Source organism: Pocillopora damicornis, chromosome 8 (genome assembly GCF_964200805.1).
Source record: "Pocillopora damicornis chromosome 8, jaPocDami1.2, whole genome shotgun sequence".
In the NCBI taxonomy this organism is placed as follows: Eukaryota; Metazoa; Cnidaria; class Anthozoa; order Scleractinia; family Pocilloporidae; genus Pocillopora; species Pocillopora damicornis.
In genome coordinates, this window is record NC_142677.1 from 4,806,215 (window position 1) to 4,825,340 (window position 19,126).

At 38.1% G+C, this 19,126-nt stretch overlaps 2 protein-coding genes and 1 long non-coding RNA gene across 3 annotated transcripts in view; 2 read left to right on the forward strand and 1 right to left on the reverse strand.

Moving 5' to 3' along the window:
• The window catches only part of LOC149041080 (uncharacterized), a 321,438-nt gene that overhangs the window by 26,460 nt on the left and 275,852 nt on the right, over positions 1 to 19,126 (forward strand). The gene's annotated exons all lie outside the window — the stretch shown is intronic.
• On the forward strand, positions 7,086 to 10,959 carry LOC149041083 (uncharacterized). The gene has a single exon (XM_089214354.1). The coding sequence runs from the start codon at positions 7,214 to 7,216 to the stop codon at positions 10,817 to 10,819; it is 3,606 nt and encodes a 1,201-aa protein (XP_089070480.1). The 5' UTR covers positions 7,086 to 7,213; the 3' UTR covers positions 10,820 to 10,959.
• LOC149041084 (uncharacterized) lies at positions 13,269 to 14,724 on the reverse strand. The gene is made up of 2 exons (XR_016189120.1): positions 14,553 to 14,724; positions 13,269 to 14,177 (listed from the first exon to the last, which is right to left on the reverse strand). It is a non-coding gene; the product is annotated as an uncharacterized LOC149041084 (long non-coding RNA).

The following is a 19,126-nucleotide window of genomic DNA, read 5'->3' on the forward strand; positions in this document are numbered from 1 at the left end:
GTGTGATATTGTAAGGAGAAATTAGATCCCAGTCACTTTCAGGTTGGGGTATTGAGGTTTTCGGTTTTGCGGTTTTGGCTATTTTTAAGATTGGTTTTTTCGGTCTTTGCGCCAGAAAACTTCGGTTTTTACTATTTGGGTCCCGTTTCTCTTCGATCTGAGCGGAAAATATGCGTCTCCACTGATCTCGAATAGCCGCAAAAAGCTCTGTATGCTCCACTTGTCACCACTGCATCGGATCGATCAGCGTTTTGATCACTAGGATGTGGACATTTAAGGCTGTTTTGCATGCGATTTTCGGTTTTGATCTAATTTTTTTGCGGTTGTGTGTTTTTAGTGATTGCGGTTGCTAATAGACCCCGATGCCCTCCTTCCTCAGCGGTTTAACAGGTTTAAGGGTGTGAATGAATTACGATTCTTGTCAACTTTTAACAATGCCACCCAAATATTTTAATTACGATCCATTGTCAACTTGTCTCTTAGTCTGACAAGCAAATCAAAAGGTCCGCTTCAGGTTTCATTTATTCTCCTCTTTCGAAGAAGCCAAAATCAAACTCAAAGGAAGCGAAGATAGAAACTTTTGAAGTTGTAGTTGACGCAAACAAAGTATTTTGGAGACTTCAGAGAAAAACAAGGTGCCGAGTAGAAAAAAAAGCACTTCCAAAACTGTTTTGTTTTCCATTTCAAACTGTGGTAATGTGGTTTGTTTATGACACCAAATGCTTAGCTCTATTAATTATGAATGCAGACAAAACTTGGTATCTAATACTTTTATTTCAATTGTTTTAATTTGAAAACAAATTTCCCTGAAAACATACTCCACTTATCACATTCTTATCAGAAACAAACCTAAAGCTGACGTTCGATCTCACTCAATTAGAATTGTAAACCGCCTTGAGACAGTATGTGATATGTGCGGTATATAAATACACATTCATTCATTCATTCATTCATTCATAAAACTTCAAGGATTGTCAACTGTCCATATCATTTTACAATTTATCATCTTTCAGGCTCTAGCGCAGCTCCCCAAGCTCCGACCATTTTGGTCGCCATTGCGAGACAACATTTGGCGACTGAAATTTCGACAAAAGTCGCCAACAGGCAACAAACAGAAATAAAACAAAGAGGAAGACATGTTGAAAATTTACCCAACGAAAAAGGAAAAGGAATCTTTCGATTTCTTTACATTGATTTAAATCAGTCAAATGTAAACTTAGCAGCATCATAACGTTGAAACGGTTAGATTTAAGTCGTTAAAATTTCCAACAGTGGCGCGTTATCGCAAAAAAGAAAATCTTGAAGTTGCGAGGATACCGATCGAGGAGTTTCCGACACAGTCCCTAAAAATTGTATAATAACATTAGCATAATAATAGCGATTGCCAAGTCACGCACACTTTTTCCATCCTTTAGTCAACAAGTGTGAAATTGGTTCAACGAGGAGACCGAAGAGGAAGTGTTGGTTTTTGAGCGCTTTCAATACAGTCAGTAGGTGTTTCGGAAAACTCTTTCCAGCTACCTTAAACTTTAAGAAAAATGCTGTTTTTACCAAAATAATAAATCGATGCGCGTAAATATTCCTATTTGTAAGAACGAGGTGTATAGCGATAGTGCACTGTAAAATTAAAAGAGCTGATTTGGCCCCAAAAATGGGGCCAAAACGAGTGAGTCCAGTTTGGCACTCGCTTAGGGTCAATTCAGCCCCATTGAAAAGGGGCTGTTTTTGGCACCAATTTTGGGGCTGAATTGACCCCGTTGTAGGGGCCAAATTGGACCATGTGAAGGGTGAATTTGAAAAATACAGGGGCCACTTTGAAATTTATAGGGGCCAAAACAGCCCCCGAAATTTCAGCCCTCTCACAAACGGCCCCTTTAAAAAGAGCCAATTCAGCTCCAATGTGGGCCACTTCAGAAGTAGAGGGCTCTTTCCTCTCCATGCTGATTTTCCCCCTTACATTCAAATAATGAAAATACACCACATACTTTATCTTTCAAACACTCATTTATTAGCTTCTAGATATTGTTTATGTAAAAACCTTTTATGTTACCTGATTTTACAGTTATTAAGAATCTTAAACTTTGAAATCACAAACTTTGAAACATCATGTGAAAGAATATAACATACATACATATTTAACATTAATTCAACCATTTTCTAATAGATCTCTTCCCTAAATCAGTATACTTCTTAACAGTGCAAGCATTGCAAGAAATTACACCCAAGAGACACTTGTGAGTAAAGCTTCTCTTTTCAATGACTTAGCAAATGTGGTAATGTAAAGCAGCTTATAATTAAGACTGATTTAAAGTACAGAAAATTATCAAAATAAGACAGAGGCAACAAATGGTCCAGTTCCTGCACAAGAATATAGACCTTGTTTGATTTGTGCATATGAAAAAAAAAGAGCCTTAGAGCAGCAAAGAGTATTCTTCCAGTGGATGTGAGAATACATGCACTCATATTACTACTCTAGATATTATCAAAATATAAACTATCAGCAAGTACTACCGCAGGCATTTGCCAAGTCATTGAAAATAGAGGAAACAGTGACAAGAGTCTGCCTGTACCCAATTTCAAGCAATGCTTGCTCTAAAAAAAAGTCAAAATTGCCTTTGACCGATTGTAAGAAAATATAAATAAGCCAAGTAACCCAATGAGAGCATCAAGAATCTTTTCTTATGAGAAGTGACAAATTACACTTCCCTCTGTTACTATATTCAGGTGATTGATGTATTGAAGATCTCCAACAATTAAAATTTGTACTGGACATAATCTCTGATTGCTGAATCAACATCAGCTACTCCATGCAATAAAAACAAGTTTTACAACCACATTAAAATCAAGCCAAAGTGCAAAAAGTGCCTGTAGCCAGAAAAAAAGAATATATATATACACACTTAAGTTAAAGAATTAAAGAGGACGCATCAATTCTCTGTGACTGAGTTTTGTGCCTAAGTGCTTGTCAGACAGAAAAGTTCTGTCTGACAAGTGCTTAGGTGCGAAATTCAGAGTCACAGAGAATTGATGTGTCCTCTTTAATTCTTTAACTTATGTATACTTAGCTCTACTACCACAGCATTGAGCACTTTATGCCAAGGTAGACTCTACCCCCACATTTACATATATATATATATATATTGTTTTTCTAAAACTATAAGCTAAAACACCAGAAATGGAAGTGGAAGTTTAGCTCAATGTGTGTAATTTGTCTCCCATTCAAGACTTGAAAAACTAATGTATGACCCCCAAAATATCTGAAAAAAATCAGCTATTCTATGTCCAATATTTATCTAATGGTTTGACAACAGGAATATTTTAAAAAATTGCAAAATCAAAAAAACTAAACAAAAAGGCAAAATTAATACAACCCCAAAGTACTTGAACCTTTGTATCTGGACTTTATTGGCAAATGGGCTCAGAAATTTTAGCTGTTCATCTTAGTACCAAAGTAGCAGTTTTTTGGACTTGTACCTCCAAAATGGTCACAACTTCATTAAATGCATGTGATGACAAACACACAAGAACAAAGGTCATGAACTTAAAAGGTGAGAGTGATTATTTTGCAACTTTTTATTTTAAGGCAAGAGATTCAGCACCACAAAATTGTCTCTCTTCACTGCAAGCAGAAGAGGTGAAGCAATAGATTTTTAGACCATACCAATCCATTCAGTTTCCAAGTCAACTTAGTCTAGTATCCTGCTAACCATACAATAATTTTTTTTTGCAATCCACTGTTGCTCAGAGTACTTTAGGCTGCTGATGAGATATCCCTTCTGGGTATCCAACTCTACTGAGGCAGAGTTTTAGTTCAGTTTTAGGCAGAGTTTTAGTTCAGTATTCATGAATAAATAAGGATTGCTTGTAGACTTAAAAAACAAAACAAAGAAAAGTTTCTTACCCTCGATGGTAGTTGGAATTTCGAAAGCCATTCAGGAGGAACCTGTAGGTAAATATTTGTTTTCAAAAAAATTAAACTGTCTGATAACATCCTATCAATTCACTAATTTTTTAATTTACCAGATTTAAAAATTGGGTTTACTTTGTTTTATGTATGGTGCAAGTAAATACATATCTAATATATTTCAATAAAAATAAAGCAAATCTCGCCATTTTTGTAGGTGCAATCCCCGAGATTTGTCATCTTTAACTGACCAACTGGCACCTTGTGTGTTTTCCTTTAGGATATAATCGAAAGAAAGTAATCGATAATGTACTCTTCACCATCCTGCTAAGTTTAATATACAAGAACTTACTTAGACAGTGCTCAGTTCTGTCGCCTCGTCCGTAAAACAGAGATCCTTGAGCGATTTATAATATTGATTTACCCATTTCTTTCGGTGCCAATGTCACCTCTAAATTTTCATAATCGCTGATGTTTTCTGAATCATCAATCGACGTTTGAACCGTCTTACTCGAAGGACTTGATTCTGCACGCTGAAAGAGTGAGAGCCAAAAAATCAGCTTAAGTGGATGCAAACAAAGACATAGACATAAAAAATATCAGTTCATCTTTTCAAGAAAAAGATTAAGAATTCAGAGTGAGAGATCCTAAAATCAGAGAATCTTGAAATAAGTTAAATCCATCTTGTGCAAATGCATTATTCGAACTGTAACCGTTTCTATCTCTCGGCGCCAAAATTTGATCACGTGACTTTAGTTGCGAAACCGCTGAGACTCAACAAGACTCGGGAGAAGAGGCGAACCATTCATGCGTCAAATTCTCTGGTGGGAAAATTAATTATCGTACCGACGAAGAACTCGTGTCATCTCTAGGTTCAGCGTTCATTGCAATCAATTTCTTGAGCTTTAGACGCTCTTTTATAATAGGGATGTAGTGCCTTGGTACGTTTGCATCTTGGGCGATCGCAAGGAGATCTTGGCCATCGCAACCGTCTTTTTCTGCGAGATAAGATACGAACAAAGATCAATGGAGCGGTCAAGTTTGTGAATGTAAAGTTGCAGTAAAATACGTTGTTAAGAAATTTCTTTTGCCTACCTTTCCTTTCTTAAGTCTCATTCCATGCGACTGTAGCCAAGAAACAGCCTCTTCAGTGACGAATTCGCTGCTATAATTCATTATTGTTTCCGACGCACGTGGTCTAGGTTCGACTAATGCCATCACAGCCAGCTCACGCTCACGTCTCGAGAAAAAGCCAACGATTAATTCGTTGTGTGACTCGGTGTTCAGTTACGAGAGGAACCGTTGAAAATTTGAACACTTTATAAGGAATAGTATAGGGAACGAAATATGGTCGAAAAAAGAAAATTATTTTCATATTTTCTTTTTTTTTCAAAAATTGCACCTCGTTGGGGCCAAATTGGTCAATCCTACTTGGCTCTTGGAAGGGCCAAATTGAGAAAAAGTTCCAAAGTAGAATTCATAGGGGCCAATTCAGATTTTGGAGGGGTCGAAATGGTACTTGTCACGCCCGTTTTGGCTCAAATAGTCCAAAACGAACCTTGATGGGCCAAACTGGCCCTCGAGAAATTGGGGCCAATTTGGCTTTTGGGGTCAATTTGGCTCTTTTCATTTTACAGTGTGTGAACTTCATTATATGAGATCTATGATATTTTGGCTTGTGGGTGATACCCTTTATTGGTGCTTGAATTCGCCTTTTTCGCAACTGTAGAAAAAATGTGAAATTATTGTCCAGCGGATAAAAATCCTCGCGAAATTTAATTCCTTATAGAACATTTAAATTACAGAAAAAATGATCTGAAATGTAAAAAAACAACATATACAAGATATGTATCGGCAAACACACAAATTTTATTAACTGGTCTTACTGGTAATTCAGTTTATTTTTTACCTTCTGTTGCGAGGTGTTGTCTTAAATTTGCAAAGATTCTCGCTATCATCTTCATCTGAATCGGCTAGATTGGTCAAACTCCTTCGAATATCTTTTGTCCAGTCGTCAAAAGTTACGACATTTTGGAAACTAAAATGAATTTGAAACGCTTGAATCGCGAATTTTCATTCCCTTCTTTTGTATTTGCCGGCCTTGTTTTGAGATCGTAAAAGTATAACCCCGCAAAATACCGTATCACCAAAATCCTGTAATTAAGTTCTCGCCACATAAAGTACCACTGAGTAAGGGAGATGAACCGATCTTCTCAGATAAGTTGCAGTTGAAGTGATTGCCAAAAAGAAGCCTGAAATCCTGAGAAGGTTCAAACTCGGAGCGGGTCCGAATCCCGTCGAAGCCTAAATTTTTTTTTTCCTGCATCGTTTCTTCACTCTAAGTGCTTATTCTTATCCCTTAACTTTCGCAAAAAAATTGAAACTAAAAAAACCAACCAAACAAACAAATAAAGGACGGGGTACTCTGCATCAATGTAAATCTCTAAAAAGCAGTACAATAGAGAACCTTTAACGCTGGAAATGATCCGTGGTTTCATTTTCGTACGGGAATGTCTCCTATGTTTTCACTTTTGTATCACAGTTGGCAGTCGCACAAGTCAATCGAAAAAAACGATCTTGAAAACTGGTGCCGGAAAAATGAAAGTCGAACAACCAAGGCGTGTTTAGAGGCGCTCGTAATTAGTTAGAAAATTACTTTGGCTTAGGTAGAGGGGGAAGGTGAAGGAGATTGTGCAGCGACGAGTCACATCTTTTCTGGTTACACTACTAAGCGTCCAATTTGCCTCAGAAAGCAAAAGCCTTCACCATACTTGTGATTGTCTTTTTAAAGCCTCTATCAAAATAGTTTTGGATTAATGACACTTGTAGCACGTGTCCATTTCAGTTTCCGAAAAAAGTCTAGAAATGCGTGCAGTAACAAAAACGGCGAAAATTCGTCAAAATCGTTAAATCCCCCAAGCTGATTTCGCTCTGACGAATTTAACTACAATTCGTCAAAATCGTCAAATCCATGAACAATCACTCGGTTTGACAAAGTTTCGTCAAATCTGCCATTTCGGTCACCGCGTGCATTTCTGCACTTAATTAGAGATATGTTTAGGGAGTTTCCTCTCTCCGTTTTCCATATCAGCTTCCTGAGTGATCGAGAAAAGATGACAGGTGAAAACAAACCATTGAATAGCTGACAGCTGTAACTTTATCAAGAATTAAAATTGTAGCTCTTCCCATAATGAAACTGTGAATTCTGTAGCAATGACTGACCGGAAGTCACCATACTTTCATTATTTCAACTTACGACATAATGCGATTTTCATCTGATCGAAAACAGTGAGAATACAAACGCTAACAATGGATAATCTCAAGGAATTGCTTAAACCAAAAACGTTTAACACAGTTAGCCATGCCGCTGTCGTTGTTTGGATCCTGATCGGTGTAATCTTTCTTGGCATTTTTGCAGACGCAGAAAACAGCGAATCCAGGTATGATTTCCGCTGTGACGTGGCGAAGAGTAGAAACATCGACCTTGTCCGTGGAAGATGTTTCGAGTTATACGAGAAGCAGTATAACAAACACGATGTTCCTATCTATGCCTTCGTGATCATGAATTTCTTCCTCATCGGAACTGTCTGTGTTATTTACTCCCAAATAGCGAGCGCTACAGTCGATCAACCGTCGCCAAGCGCTCGTAACGGTGATCTCGAGGGGCAGTTGCGCGACCAAAGAAACGCACTTTCTGGGAAAAAGCTGTTTATCGCTTACTGCTGTCAACTTTTCGCAAGGATTGTTTTAAAAGTTCTCTTCATGGTTCTACAAAGTCAGTTTCTTTATCCTCTGGGCTTTCCCCCCAACTTTCCTTGTTATCTAACCTCTGGAGGGAGTCAGCCAAGGAATTCTACTGGCGTCTGGTACGAGTGTCATAATCAACGAGCAACAAAGAAAAACTCCTGGATGCGCGCTGTTCTTGTCGTGAACGGAATTTTTCTCTTTGGCATTCTGTTAGAAACTGTCTATATTTTGCTACGAGCGTGGAAAGAGGATAGTTTCATGGAAAATTCCAAGTTTCTAGAGGCTCACCTGAATCCCTCCCATGCCAGCTCGCATGAACCTCCGCAGCAAGAAGAAAGAACAGAGCAAGACACGAACGTTCCACAAGAACAACACCAGGTAGAGGAAAGTAAAGAACATGAAACGAACATCCCACATTTCCCAACCAAGTTTCAAGAAGAGAGAACAGAGCAAGACACGAACGTTCCACAAGAACAACACCAGGTAGAGGAAATTAAAGACCATGAAACGAACATCCCACATCTGCCAAGCAAGCCTCAAGAAGAAAGAACAGAGCAAGAAACGAACGTCCCACAAGAACAACACCAGGTAGAGGAACCTAAAGACCATGAAACGAACATCCCACATCTGCCAAGCAAGTCTGATCAAATCCGAAATTCACCGCTTCAGGAATTCATCGAGAATACAAAGAAAATTATTAAAGACGAGACAAATCAACCTCCCCAACTCCGGTCGCCTTTTTCAAGTACTCCCGGCGAGGGACGCCCTGCTAAGCATTTGACTCTGAACCAGATTTACACAAACCTTGTCGTTGTTCCAGACATAGCTAATTATGAAATTTCTGGAAACAGAAGGGAGAAACTGGAAGTCTACACCAGATCTGGTGAGAAAAACACAACACCTAAAGGGCCGGAGGACATTATTAACCACAAAAACAAAAGCGTTTTGATTGTTGGTCGTCCCGGAATCGGAAAGACACTTTGCTGTATCAAACTCCTCAGAGACTGGGCAGTTAAAGAAGGATCATCTGATGATGAAATCTGTTTTGATGCTCCTTTCTTCATCAAATTCAGAACATTCAACGCGGCAACCGACCTTAGCCTTCGGGAACTGCTCACATCGTCAGAACATTCCCCCTCAGATAATATGAATGATGAAGTCTGGAATTTCATCCTTGAGAACCCCCAAAGAGTTCTCCTTATTTTTGACGGAATCGATGAATTTAAACATAATTCAAAGATCGGCGAAGAAAATTTCGAGCCTCAATTCAAAAACCGCGTACACGAGAAGATGCCCTTGTATGCTCTATACGAGAAGCTTGCGACTAGGAAACTTCTCAACGGAGCTATCGTTTTGACAACCACAAGACCTACGGCTTTGTCATGCATCGAGCGTGTTGATTTCGGTAAAGTCTTCGAGATCCTCGGCTTCTCATCCAAACAAATCGAAGAGTACGTAACCAAATTTGCTGAAGAGGACAAGCATGCGGGCGAAACAATATGGCGACACGTCAGCGGCAACATGAACCTTCTCTCTCTATGCTACATTCCTGCGAATTGCTTCATCATTTGCTCAAGTCTCTTTCAAATGGTGAAGTTCTATGATTCTAAAAGTCTTGGTCTACCAATGAAATTAACAGATATTTACCAGAAAGCAGTGAAAATATTTTACTTAAGACACAACGAAGAATTCCGCGGCAAGAATTTCACTCGCGAAGACTTTGAATCAGACCAGTTGCCCCCTGAAGTGGAAAAGAAATTCGAGAAACTGGAAAAAGTGGCATTTGAAGGAATTAAAGAAGGAAGGCTGATCTTTGGAGGAAAAGAAGTGCGCGGAATGGAAGAAAGCGCTCTCTTTCACCGCTTACCCGACCGTGAAACTGCTGCGCTAAAACGTGAACAACAATTCTGTTTCATTCATTTAACAATGCAAGAGTTTTTCGCTGCGAGGCACCTAGCAAACATGAATGAAACAGAACTGAGGAACTTTGTTTCAATGAACATCGAGGACGGCAAATGGCAGCTGGTTTTTCAGTTTCTAGCAGGACTTATGAACGAGAAAGAAAGCGAAATCATCACAGACCTTCTTCCTGTGGAAACTAGAGAGAAAGAAAGCGTGATGTACAATGAAGAGTGGACAGAGGATGAAGAGCCAAGGAAAGTAACTTTCTGGCCGACTGAAGACAAAAAACAGTTAGCAGTGACATTATTTAAATGCATTACCGAAAGTAGTGAGATGGAGGAAATAGTTCAGAGAAAACTAAAACAAATTAACTTTAATTTTGTAAATTTTAATCGTTTTCAACTCACACCTGTTGATTGTGCTTCAGTAGTTACTGTAATTAAGAATGTTCAACAAATTTCACATTTAGATTTGGCTGGCAACAAAATTGGTCCATTAGGTTGTTTCGAGATTTGTAAGTTATTAAAATGTAGTAAATCTCAACTGAGCTGGTTACGCCTTGGAGGAAATCAATTGACAGAAGAAGCAGCAAAGTATTTAGCTGAAGCCATCAACAACAACAACTGTCAGCTACGCACGTTAGACCTCTCATTAAATAGCATCTCAGACATTGGAGCACAGCACTTGGCTGACGCCATCAACAACAACAACTGTCAGCTACACACGTTAGACCTCTCGTTAAATAGCATCTCACACATTGGAGCACAGTACTTGGCTGAAGCCATCAACAACAACAACTGTCAGCTACGCACGTTAGACCTCACAGCAAATAAGATCTCAGACATTGGAGTACAGCACTTGGCTGAAGCCATCAACAACAACAACAACTGTCAGCTACGCACGTTAAACCTCTACAGAAATAACGTCTCAGAAATTGGAGCACAGCACTTGGCTGAAGCCATCAAAAACAACAAATGTCAGCTACGCTCGTTAGACCTCTACAGAAATAAGATCTCAGACATTGGAGCACAGCACTTGGCTAAAGCCATCAACAACAACAACTGTCAGCTTCACACGTTAGACCTCTCAGCAAATAAGATCTCAGACACTGGAGCACAGCACTTGGCTGAAGCCATCAACAGCAACAACTGTCAGCTACGCACGTTAGACCTCACAGAAAATAACATCACAGAAACAGGTAAACGACGCGCAAAGAATTTAATTAAGAATAGTCAGTCTAACTGTCTCTGTCTCCTTCACATTTAGCATCGCCAATTCACAAATAATTGTTACAACCGGAAAAAAAATTATATAACCACTTACAATTCAAAATGTGAGGTAACCAGCTCAGTGACAATTAAAACACAACCACTGAAATCGTGAATGAAAGAAAGAAAACAAAGTTTGTGAAGCGCTCCGAGCAGCGAGATTATTTGAACCGGATCGAAATGAAGAAAAATGAACCAAGAATGTCAAAGAGAGAACAAACGATTTAAAAGGGGTTTTTTTTTTGTAAACGAACCAATAACACTGAATTAAACCCCCAAACTTGATCACTTGAGTTTTTCATAAAGAATAATATTCTGTTCAGTTTATTGAAGTTCTTTTGGAGATTATGAGCAGATTAGATGAGTTTATACGGTACAGATCGGTTGCTAGGATAAAAGTTTTTTTCTTTTTTGATCAAAGCAATCCGGTTCAAGTAGTTTCATACTCTGCGAATGAAATTGTAAACAAATTATAAATGAGTGAACTCCTGACTTTTTAAAGACTAAAGACCTTATTGTAGGTTAGTGGTGTGAGATATATTTAACGTTACTCAATTTTTTTGGTGTATCTAGTTGTCGTAAATATTGAGTATTTTTTGTACATATTTTTGGCCAGTTACTCTTACCATGATAAAATGAAAGGTATAAGACTTTAACAAATGAAGACGCTGCTCAAGTAGTGTTCATATAAACTGTGATGATCACTCTCACTGATCCGCAGTTCAAATTTAGGATTTAGATTTTAAGACTTTGACAGTTAAGATTTCACTGACTAGTATATGTAGATAGGGGCAGAACTCCCAAGTTTTTATCAGATAAATGTTGAATAAATCATGTAAGTACATTTATCCTTTGAGTTGCTGTCAATTCAGCCCCTATAGTTAGACAAACTAGACAGAGTAAAGAGCTTTAAACTGATTTTTGCAACAGAAAAATAATTGGACGGAGGGAGAGGAGGGGGAGGAGAAGGGGGGGTAAAGCTTCCTCCATATCAAACAAAAGTAGAAATAAGTTATCTGTGAAACATGCCCCAAGTCCTCTGTAGAAGCTCTCCTCAGTAGTATCTTCTTTTTAGCAGAGATAGCACCCCTCTTAAAATCAAGCTTCCCCTAACTTGGATTGAAACAAAAAAATTAACCAACCCTATTTTGTATATGGCTCAAAATTCCACTCCCTGTCTCAGACCAACAATGAAACATCCTAAAGATAAATTCAATGAAAGTCACTTATTTTCTTGAATAAGAGCCTGACCAGGTATTCAAAATTTTTGGCAAAATTATACATGATACACATTTGGTTTTTTCATGATACAAATGTTTAGCTTAGAGAATTTGGTAATGGATCAACTAATTATCCCCTTGATTTTTTTTTATTCCTGTCACTTGTCTCCTTGATATTGTGCTGATATTGTAAGGAGAAATTCAGTCCTAATCACTTGTAGGAGTTAACCCTTTAACTCCCAGAAGTGATTAACAAGTAACTTCTTCCTAGAATATCCATGCACTGTCCAGCAAAAAGGTAATGAGAATACTCAAACTAATCAGGTAGAAGTTGATATCTTGATCTAAAACCAAATTCTTGCGACCTATTTACAAGGAAATGTGTAGCAGCTAGAGGGGAGAATTAACAATCAGATCTTGGGATTTAAACGGTTAAAGGGTTAACAAACAAATGAAAATTGCTTCATCCTGCCTGAAAGTCATCTTGCCCAAAGTCATGTCCCCCAAAATATAAAGTAAAGTTGCCCAATTTTTTTAATCCCTTGGAAAAAACATCAAAATGGCATATTTTAAGAAACTGCTGGAGGTACTGATTGGTTGAAACACCTTTTTCGTGTAGTTCCTTACATTAATAAACCTTAAATAGTGAAATGTTAATGTAAATGCGACCTGATTCAAACGTTCAGCAAGACATATATAACTAATATGAACAATGTTTATCGAATTCAACCTGTGATCTGACAGAGTATTACCAAAGCCCTAAATTAGCAAGAACTATCCCTGTAGTCACAAATGTCTTTATGCTTTTAAAAAATCTGTTTCATCCACTATACGAATCAACACAAAACAATAATTCACGAAGCCCAAGAAATGCCAAATCAAATCTCAAATATGAAACAAAGAAAGCACATTTACTTAAAAATGGCAAATTATGGGGAAGTGCTTTTGGTAGTGATCCAAAGAACAACCCTTTTGATGTATTTTCATAAATTTTGATGCCTTACTTCAATTTCAAACCTTTAAATTTCTCTTTACCCCTTTCACTCCCATGAGTGACCAAGACAGAATTTCTTCTTATAATATCAATACAATAACAACCAGATAAGCGATGAAAATATAAAGAAATATATCAATTTGAAGATAATTAGCTGATCCAATACTCTGAAAAAACATTATTATTAACATTAAGAATTGTATGATTGACAGTAAGGAGAGTCACAAATTTGATCTGGGATTTAAACAGTTTAATATGATACCCAGATGTTCAAGGTTTCCATGAACTATTATTGAAAAATTTTCAAGAAAGATAGATACAACCAACATAAACAATGTTTACTTAATTCAACCTATGATAGCATATTACAAAAGCATTAAAATAGCAGAACTACCCCTACTAAACTATGTCTCAAACTGGCAAGACAAATTCTAAATTGAGGGAAGAAAGAAGTTGTTACTCTAATATATTTTAATACTGACCATATGATTGATTTCTGTGTAGTCTTCATGGTGTTGTTAGAAATTAACCAACATCACTTTAGTCATAAAGTTTCTCAAGTTTACAAAAAGTTGGTGGATGTGAAATGAGTGAATACCAAACAGATAGTACAATGCTGCATTTCGCTGTTATAGAAATGAACAATGCTTTTATAGTCATTACTCAAACATATTTCAATTCTGACCATATGATCGATTTTTGTGTACAAATCAGTCTTCATATTGTTGTTAGAAACCAAGACTGCTTGAGTGGTAAAGTTTCTCAAGTTTATGAAGCGTCCATGAGTACATAACAAACAAACAACTGATCATTTTGTTTTTAGAAATGAATAACGCCTCTAGAGTTGTCTCTTAAACATATCCCTATTCTGATCGTCATCTTTACGATGTTCTCGCAAACAAACAGCACTTTAGTGCATGATAAAGATTTCTCACCTATATAGCCTATTTGCATTGTGTAAATCTGATCTTTAAAGTGTTTGTTTCTTTCGACGACTTGTCTTTTTATTTAGGGCGACATGAATAAAATTTTGGGCGACACAACTCAGGTTCCAGGCTACAGACTTCAGAAGAGATGACTTCCGAGCGACTTGACTGGTTACTACTAGACGCTGCAGACTTTTCCCTCTTCAACATCTTCTCCTTCGTTAAAAATATAAAAACGGAAATTTTTTTCGTTCCTTTTGCTATTTGAAGTTAACCAAAACAAAAAGCATATGAAACCAAATTGCAAAATCGCCATTGCATCGCACACAATCAAAAAACATATTTCTCTATGACAACTAAACAGCTGATCGGATTACGCGTTACTTTCGCTTTTGGATCACAATGCATCGTTCAAAAGGTGCCCTTAGCGAAAATTATGGAACATTTTGGTCTCAGATACGAGTTTTTGATTACAACTCAAATAATACACGCGATGTCAAACGCAAAAAGGACTACTGGAGGTAAATAACTTTGCTTTTCAAAACCACGTGTTCGCTGTGGGTCGTTTGCGATGGCTTTAGCAGTTCTCACCTCGATTTTGACTGTTTCCGTCACCACTGACTGTTCTTTCGACAGAGTATTTCGTGATAAATATAGCATCATCAGCGGGACCAAGATGGACCCTAAATATCCCCGACGCCGATGTAATCAATCACACTCGAAGCGTCCCAAGCTCAGGTTTCGAGAAAAAGCGAACGACATTAAAATTCATGAAAGCGTCACGCGTTGTGTGACGCGGTGTTAAGTTACGAGAGGAACCGTCGACTACGTTATCAGGAATAGTATGGGGATGGAATATGGTCGATTTACAACTTGAGATATTTCGAAATATGAACATTTTACACGTAAATTTAATAAAACTTACTCACATCTTGTCTCTCCGCTTTTGTTTTAGGCGATTTTTGCAGTTTTAAGCTTGATTTGCCATCACTATTATTTATAAAGTGGAAATGTGATCATCGCAGTAAATTTTCCAATTTAAGCAATTGGAAAGAAGAAGCCTGAAAAAAAAAAAAAAAAAAAAAATCAGGGCTTCAACGGGATTCGAACCCGTGACCTCCGCGATACCGGTGCGATGCTCTACCAACTGAGCTATGAAGCCACACATTGGGAACGAGGTCAATTTATTGACTTCATATCTTCCCGTGCAGTGAAATGATGTGGAGTTTATATGAAATAATTCATATTTGTACTGCGGTTGTAGATGAAAGTGGAAATGTGATCATCGCAGTAAATTTTCCAATTTAAGCAAACTGGAGATCAGGTCTTACCTCAACGAGAACCTTAAACATTCGAATTGTTAGTTTATCTACACTAACCAAAAGATATTTCAGAATGGTAGATCAGATTTTTTATGCGAAAAGTCATCGAACACTTTGTTAGGAACTTCTAGATAACATGAGCCAAGCTGAAGTAAGTGCACGTAGTTTCGAAGATTAAGCTGAAATATTTTGCGCAATAACAACTCTCTTCAAAGAGATTTCTTTCACGTCAGAATGCTGGTATCAAAAGTTACGGTAAGCAATCTATCAATGTTGAGAATTCAAGAACAAACTACGAAAATTTTCTTCACGTTCTGTCTGCGATGACGGCAATCGAGAAAAAATCTTGTTCCCAGGCTTCCTCTGCTTCAAACACAGTCGCATTTGTATTAAGGCTGTTTCACTCTTTCATTCGCGAGATTTCAATAAAATTCTCCTTATTGTCTGCTATACATTCTTTATGATATTAAGTTTGAGAATTTGCTGCTGAATCAAATGATATCTTTTCTTTATTCTCATCACTTGTTTGCTTTATGTGGTATAAGACATGTAAAGGAAAGGTACTTTTAGATCGGTCGTGGTTGTGAAAACGTTAACTGAAGCTGAAAGATGAAGATAAGAGATCTAGGAAAATTTACATGATTTAAAAAGGAAGCAGCGACATTTGTTGGAAAGCTTGTTTTGTTGTTTTTTTTTTCAGACTTAAAAATAGGGCTGTTCAATTTTATAATTTAACTAAGAAATGGCTGTATTTTTTTACAGATGAAGATTATCGTGTTTTTTGTGCTGGTGATTCTGTTATGCAGCTGTATAGAGCCAGTCACAGCGCAACGGGGGAAGAAAAAGGTCCTACGCATGTGCAAAGGAAAATTCAAGAATTGTTTGACAAATAAAAAGTACAAAAAGAACTTCAAAGCTGGATCAAAATGCTGTGGAAGGGCCTGGACGGTAAGTATTGCAAGATTATAAATATCCATTTCATCCCAGAGACGGGATGATTGAGTGTAAGGCAAAGACCGGAAATAGTTTTTTTTTTTATGTTTATCGAATTTCCTTCTTTTCGTCATTTTCTGCCAAACTTGAACATCACTCTGATTTCTTTCAAGGTTTACCAGCTTCATCGTCGCTCATGCCTGAAGATCTGTCATCCCTCGTACCGGAAGTGCATGTGTGGGATGGGGTTTGGTTACTACTGCTGAAGAAAACCGCAGACCAGATGTAGCAAAGGATCCTCAACTTTGCATTTCCTAAGAAAGCATTTTATGATTAAGATTTTTCGCTTCGCCTAATAACCCGGGCCTGACGCCTTTAAAGGCTTTGCTTCGCACACTTTGTTAACGAGCAACTGTAGACTAAAGATACCTGTCCAATAAAAGCGAGAATAATTTTCCACAAATGAACAACTTCATATGAACAGCAGCCCGAAAGACTATTTAAATTCTCCAAGAGTGACAGCGAAATTTGGCCTCAGGACATCGGAGAGCGTTGGGACTTTCATCTGTGATTGGTTGGCCCTTTTAGAACGCCTTTTGATTGGGTGTTTTAAAACTAAAAAGAATCCAAGCGACCAGCCTGAGCAAAGGTTGAGATTATCATCAGCCAATGAGAACTCATAGTGAAAACAAGGGAAGTGCTTGAAGCGCGGGAGAACGCAAGTGATCAAATCGCGATTGTTCTTAGTGTTACATCTGATTGGTCGAGAGGATTGCGTGAGTTTTCTAAAACAATCACAGAACAAAGTTAAGGAAAGCCAAAGATATTCCGGCTTACTTTTGGCACTCAATTGAAAATTGCGCTGAGTCATTTTGATAGATAGGTTCTTGTGCACTGTTGTTGAAACAACCATTCAATGATACCCCAGCAAAAAATTACAAATTTAAAGGTTTCGTAAACGTACAGAAAATGCGAGTGTCCGAAAATGCTTGATAAGTTCCGAAATCGAACACAGCATGTGTCGAAACCAGCCGGTAGGGTCCGGAACATTTCCAAAACAGAAGCATGAGTCCGATACCAGACGATAGCGTCTGAATGCGAATGTTAGTGTCCGAAACTAGACGGTACCGTCCGAAAATGATCGAAAAGGCACTCAACCGTTGGAGAACGAAAGTATCATGCCGAAAGGAAGCCACTCGCAAGGAGTGAGTGGGGAAGTTTACATTAGTCATATTGGGTAATATATCCCAAATGATATTCCTCAATTTTCAAACCTTACGACTACTACGATGAAAGCGTTCTCTTTAAAATAAATTCAAGACGACAAAGACTTGAACTAGTTTTACAGAAGAAAGGACATGTTTGTTTGTTCATAAATTCGTCCCGGAGAACACTGAAAAGTAAACATCTCACGCAGCAAACTAAAAGCTGTTGGAAACATTTTTCCCGCCCGATGCCAAAAAAAAATTGAAGAATAATACACATAGCCTGCAGAGCAGGCATTATTTTGGCGAGCGATTGCTTAAGTATTTTCTTAGCGAAATTATGGCAGCCATAGTCTATTTTAATGACAGCGGAAGGTTGGGGAGAGATGGGGTTGGTAGGGGTAGGGGTGGGGGAAAGATTTTTTTTTGAAGCCTTCCCCGCCCCCCTCACCCCACCGCCTCTATCTCCAAATCAACCATAGCCGGTTGAATAAACGATCGCGAGTTTCTCAACGTTAACTCGCCCTTATAAGACGCCTGCACTGCAGGCTAAAACAAACACAATAACCTTCATTTGAAGCGAAAACATGTACGGATATTCGTCCTTGGACATTATTTGTTCATCGAAGCTCACAATTCTCCTCAAGAGGCACTAGTGTCTCTTTGCCCGGAAGAATGTATGAGGTTTTTAAGCAATGCGAGTCGGGGAGAGGTCTGTAAGGGGTCTGGCACGGAAATTATCATTAGGGCCAGACCCCCGGCAAATTTATCCCCGACTTGTCTCAGGTCTTCCCGCAGGAGGAGAAACGCGCATCCTGCAGCTTGCTGGCTGGTCGTTTGTTGTGCGTTTTAATCAAAAAGATTACGAGTTGATTTTCATGAAGCTCTACCCGTACGCTTCCACTCTACCAACAATTGGCTTGGCACATGGAACAAAAAACGTCATATAACTTTCTCCTCAAATTATTATAAACATTATGGTGGTAAATTCCCTTACTTCGAGATGCTGTAGTTTCACATGGACGCGAGGAAATAGTGTAAAATTTAGCACAATAGCTAAGAACGTCATTGAAAGTTTGTCCTACGAAAAAGGAATTTAATATATCGAATAGAACGTAATTTAGAGCCCTTTCCGTAAATAGTAACATATCGCAGCAGGTAAATCGACTGTAAACTTAGCGGCATCAAAATGTTGAAACGGCCACATTCAATATATTGATTACAAATTTACTCAGCAGCAGGGTCTTATCTAAAAAAAAATCCAAAATTGCGAGAAAATCCACTGAGGAATTTATGATACCATCCCCCAAAACTGTTTAACCCTTTAACTCCCAAGATGTGATTGTTAATTCTCCCCTCTAGCTGCTACACATTTCCTTGTAAAAAAGTTGAGAGAATTTCATTCTAGATCAAGATATCAACCTCTACCTGATACATTTGAGTATTCTCATAACCTGTTTGGTGGATAGTGCATAGATAATTTAGTAAGAAGTTATTTGTTAATCACTTGTGGGAGTTAAAGTGTTAACGGAATTTCCCATAACATTAGCATAATAATTGCGCTTGCCAAGTCACGCCCACTATTTCAACATTCTATTCCTTAGTTCTTACGTGTGAAAGAGCTTGTTCCTTTTGAACGAAAGCGAGATATTTTTATACAGAATGAGACGTGTGAGGGCACTAGTTGCAATGTCACTGATCCCTG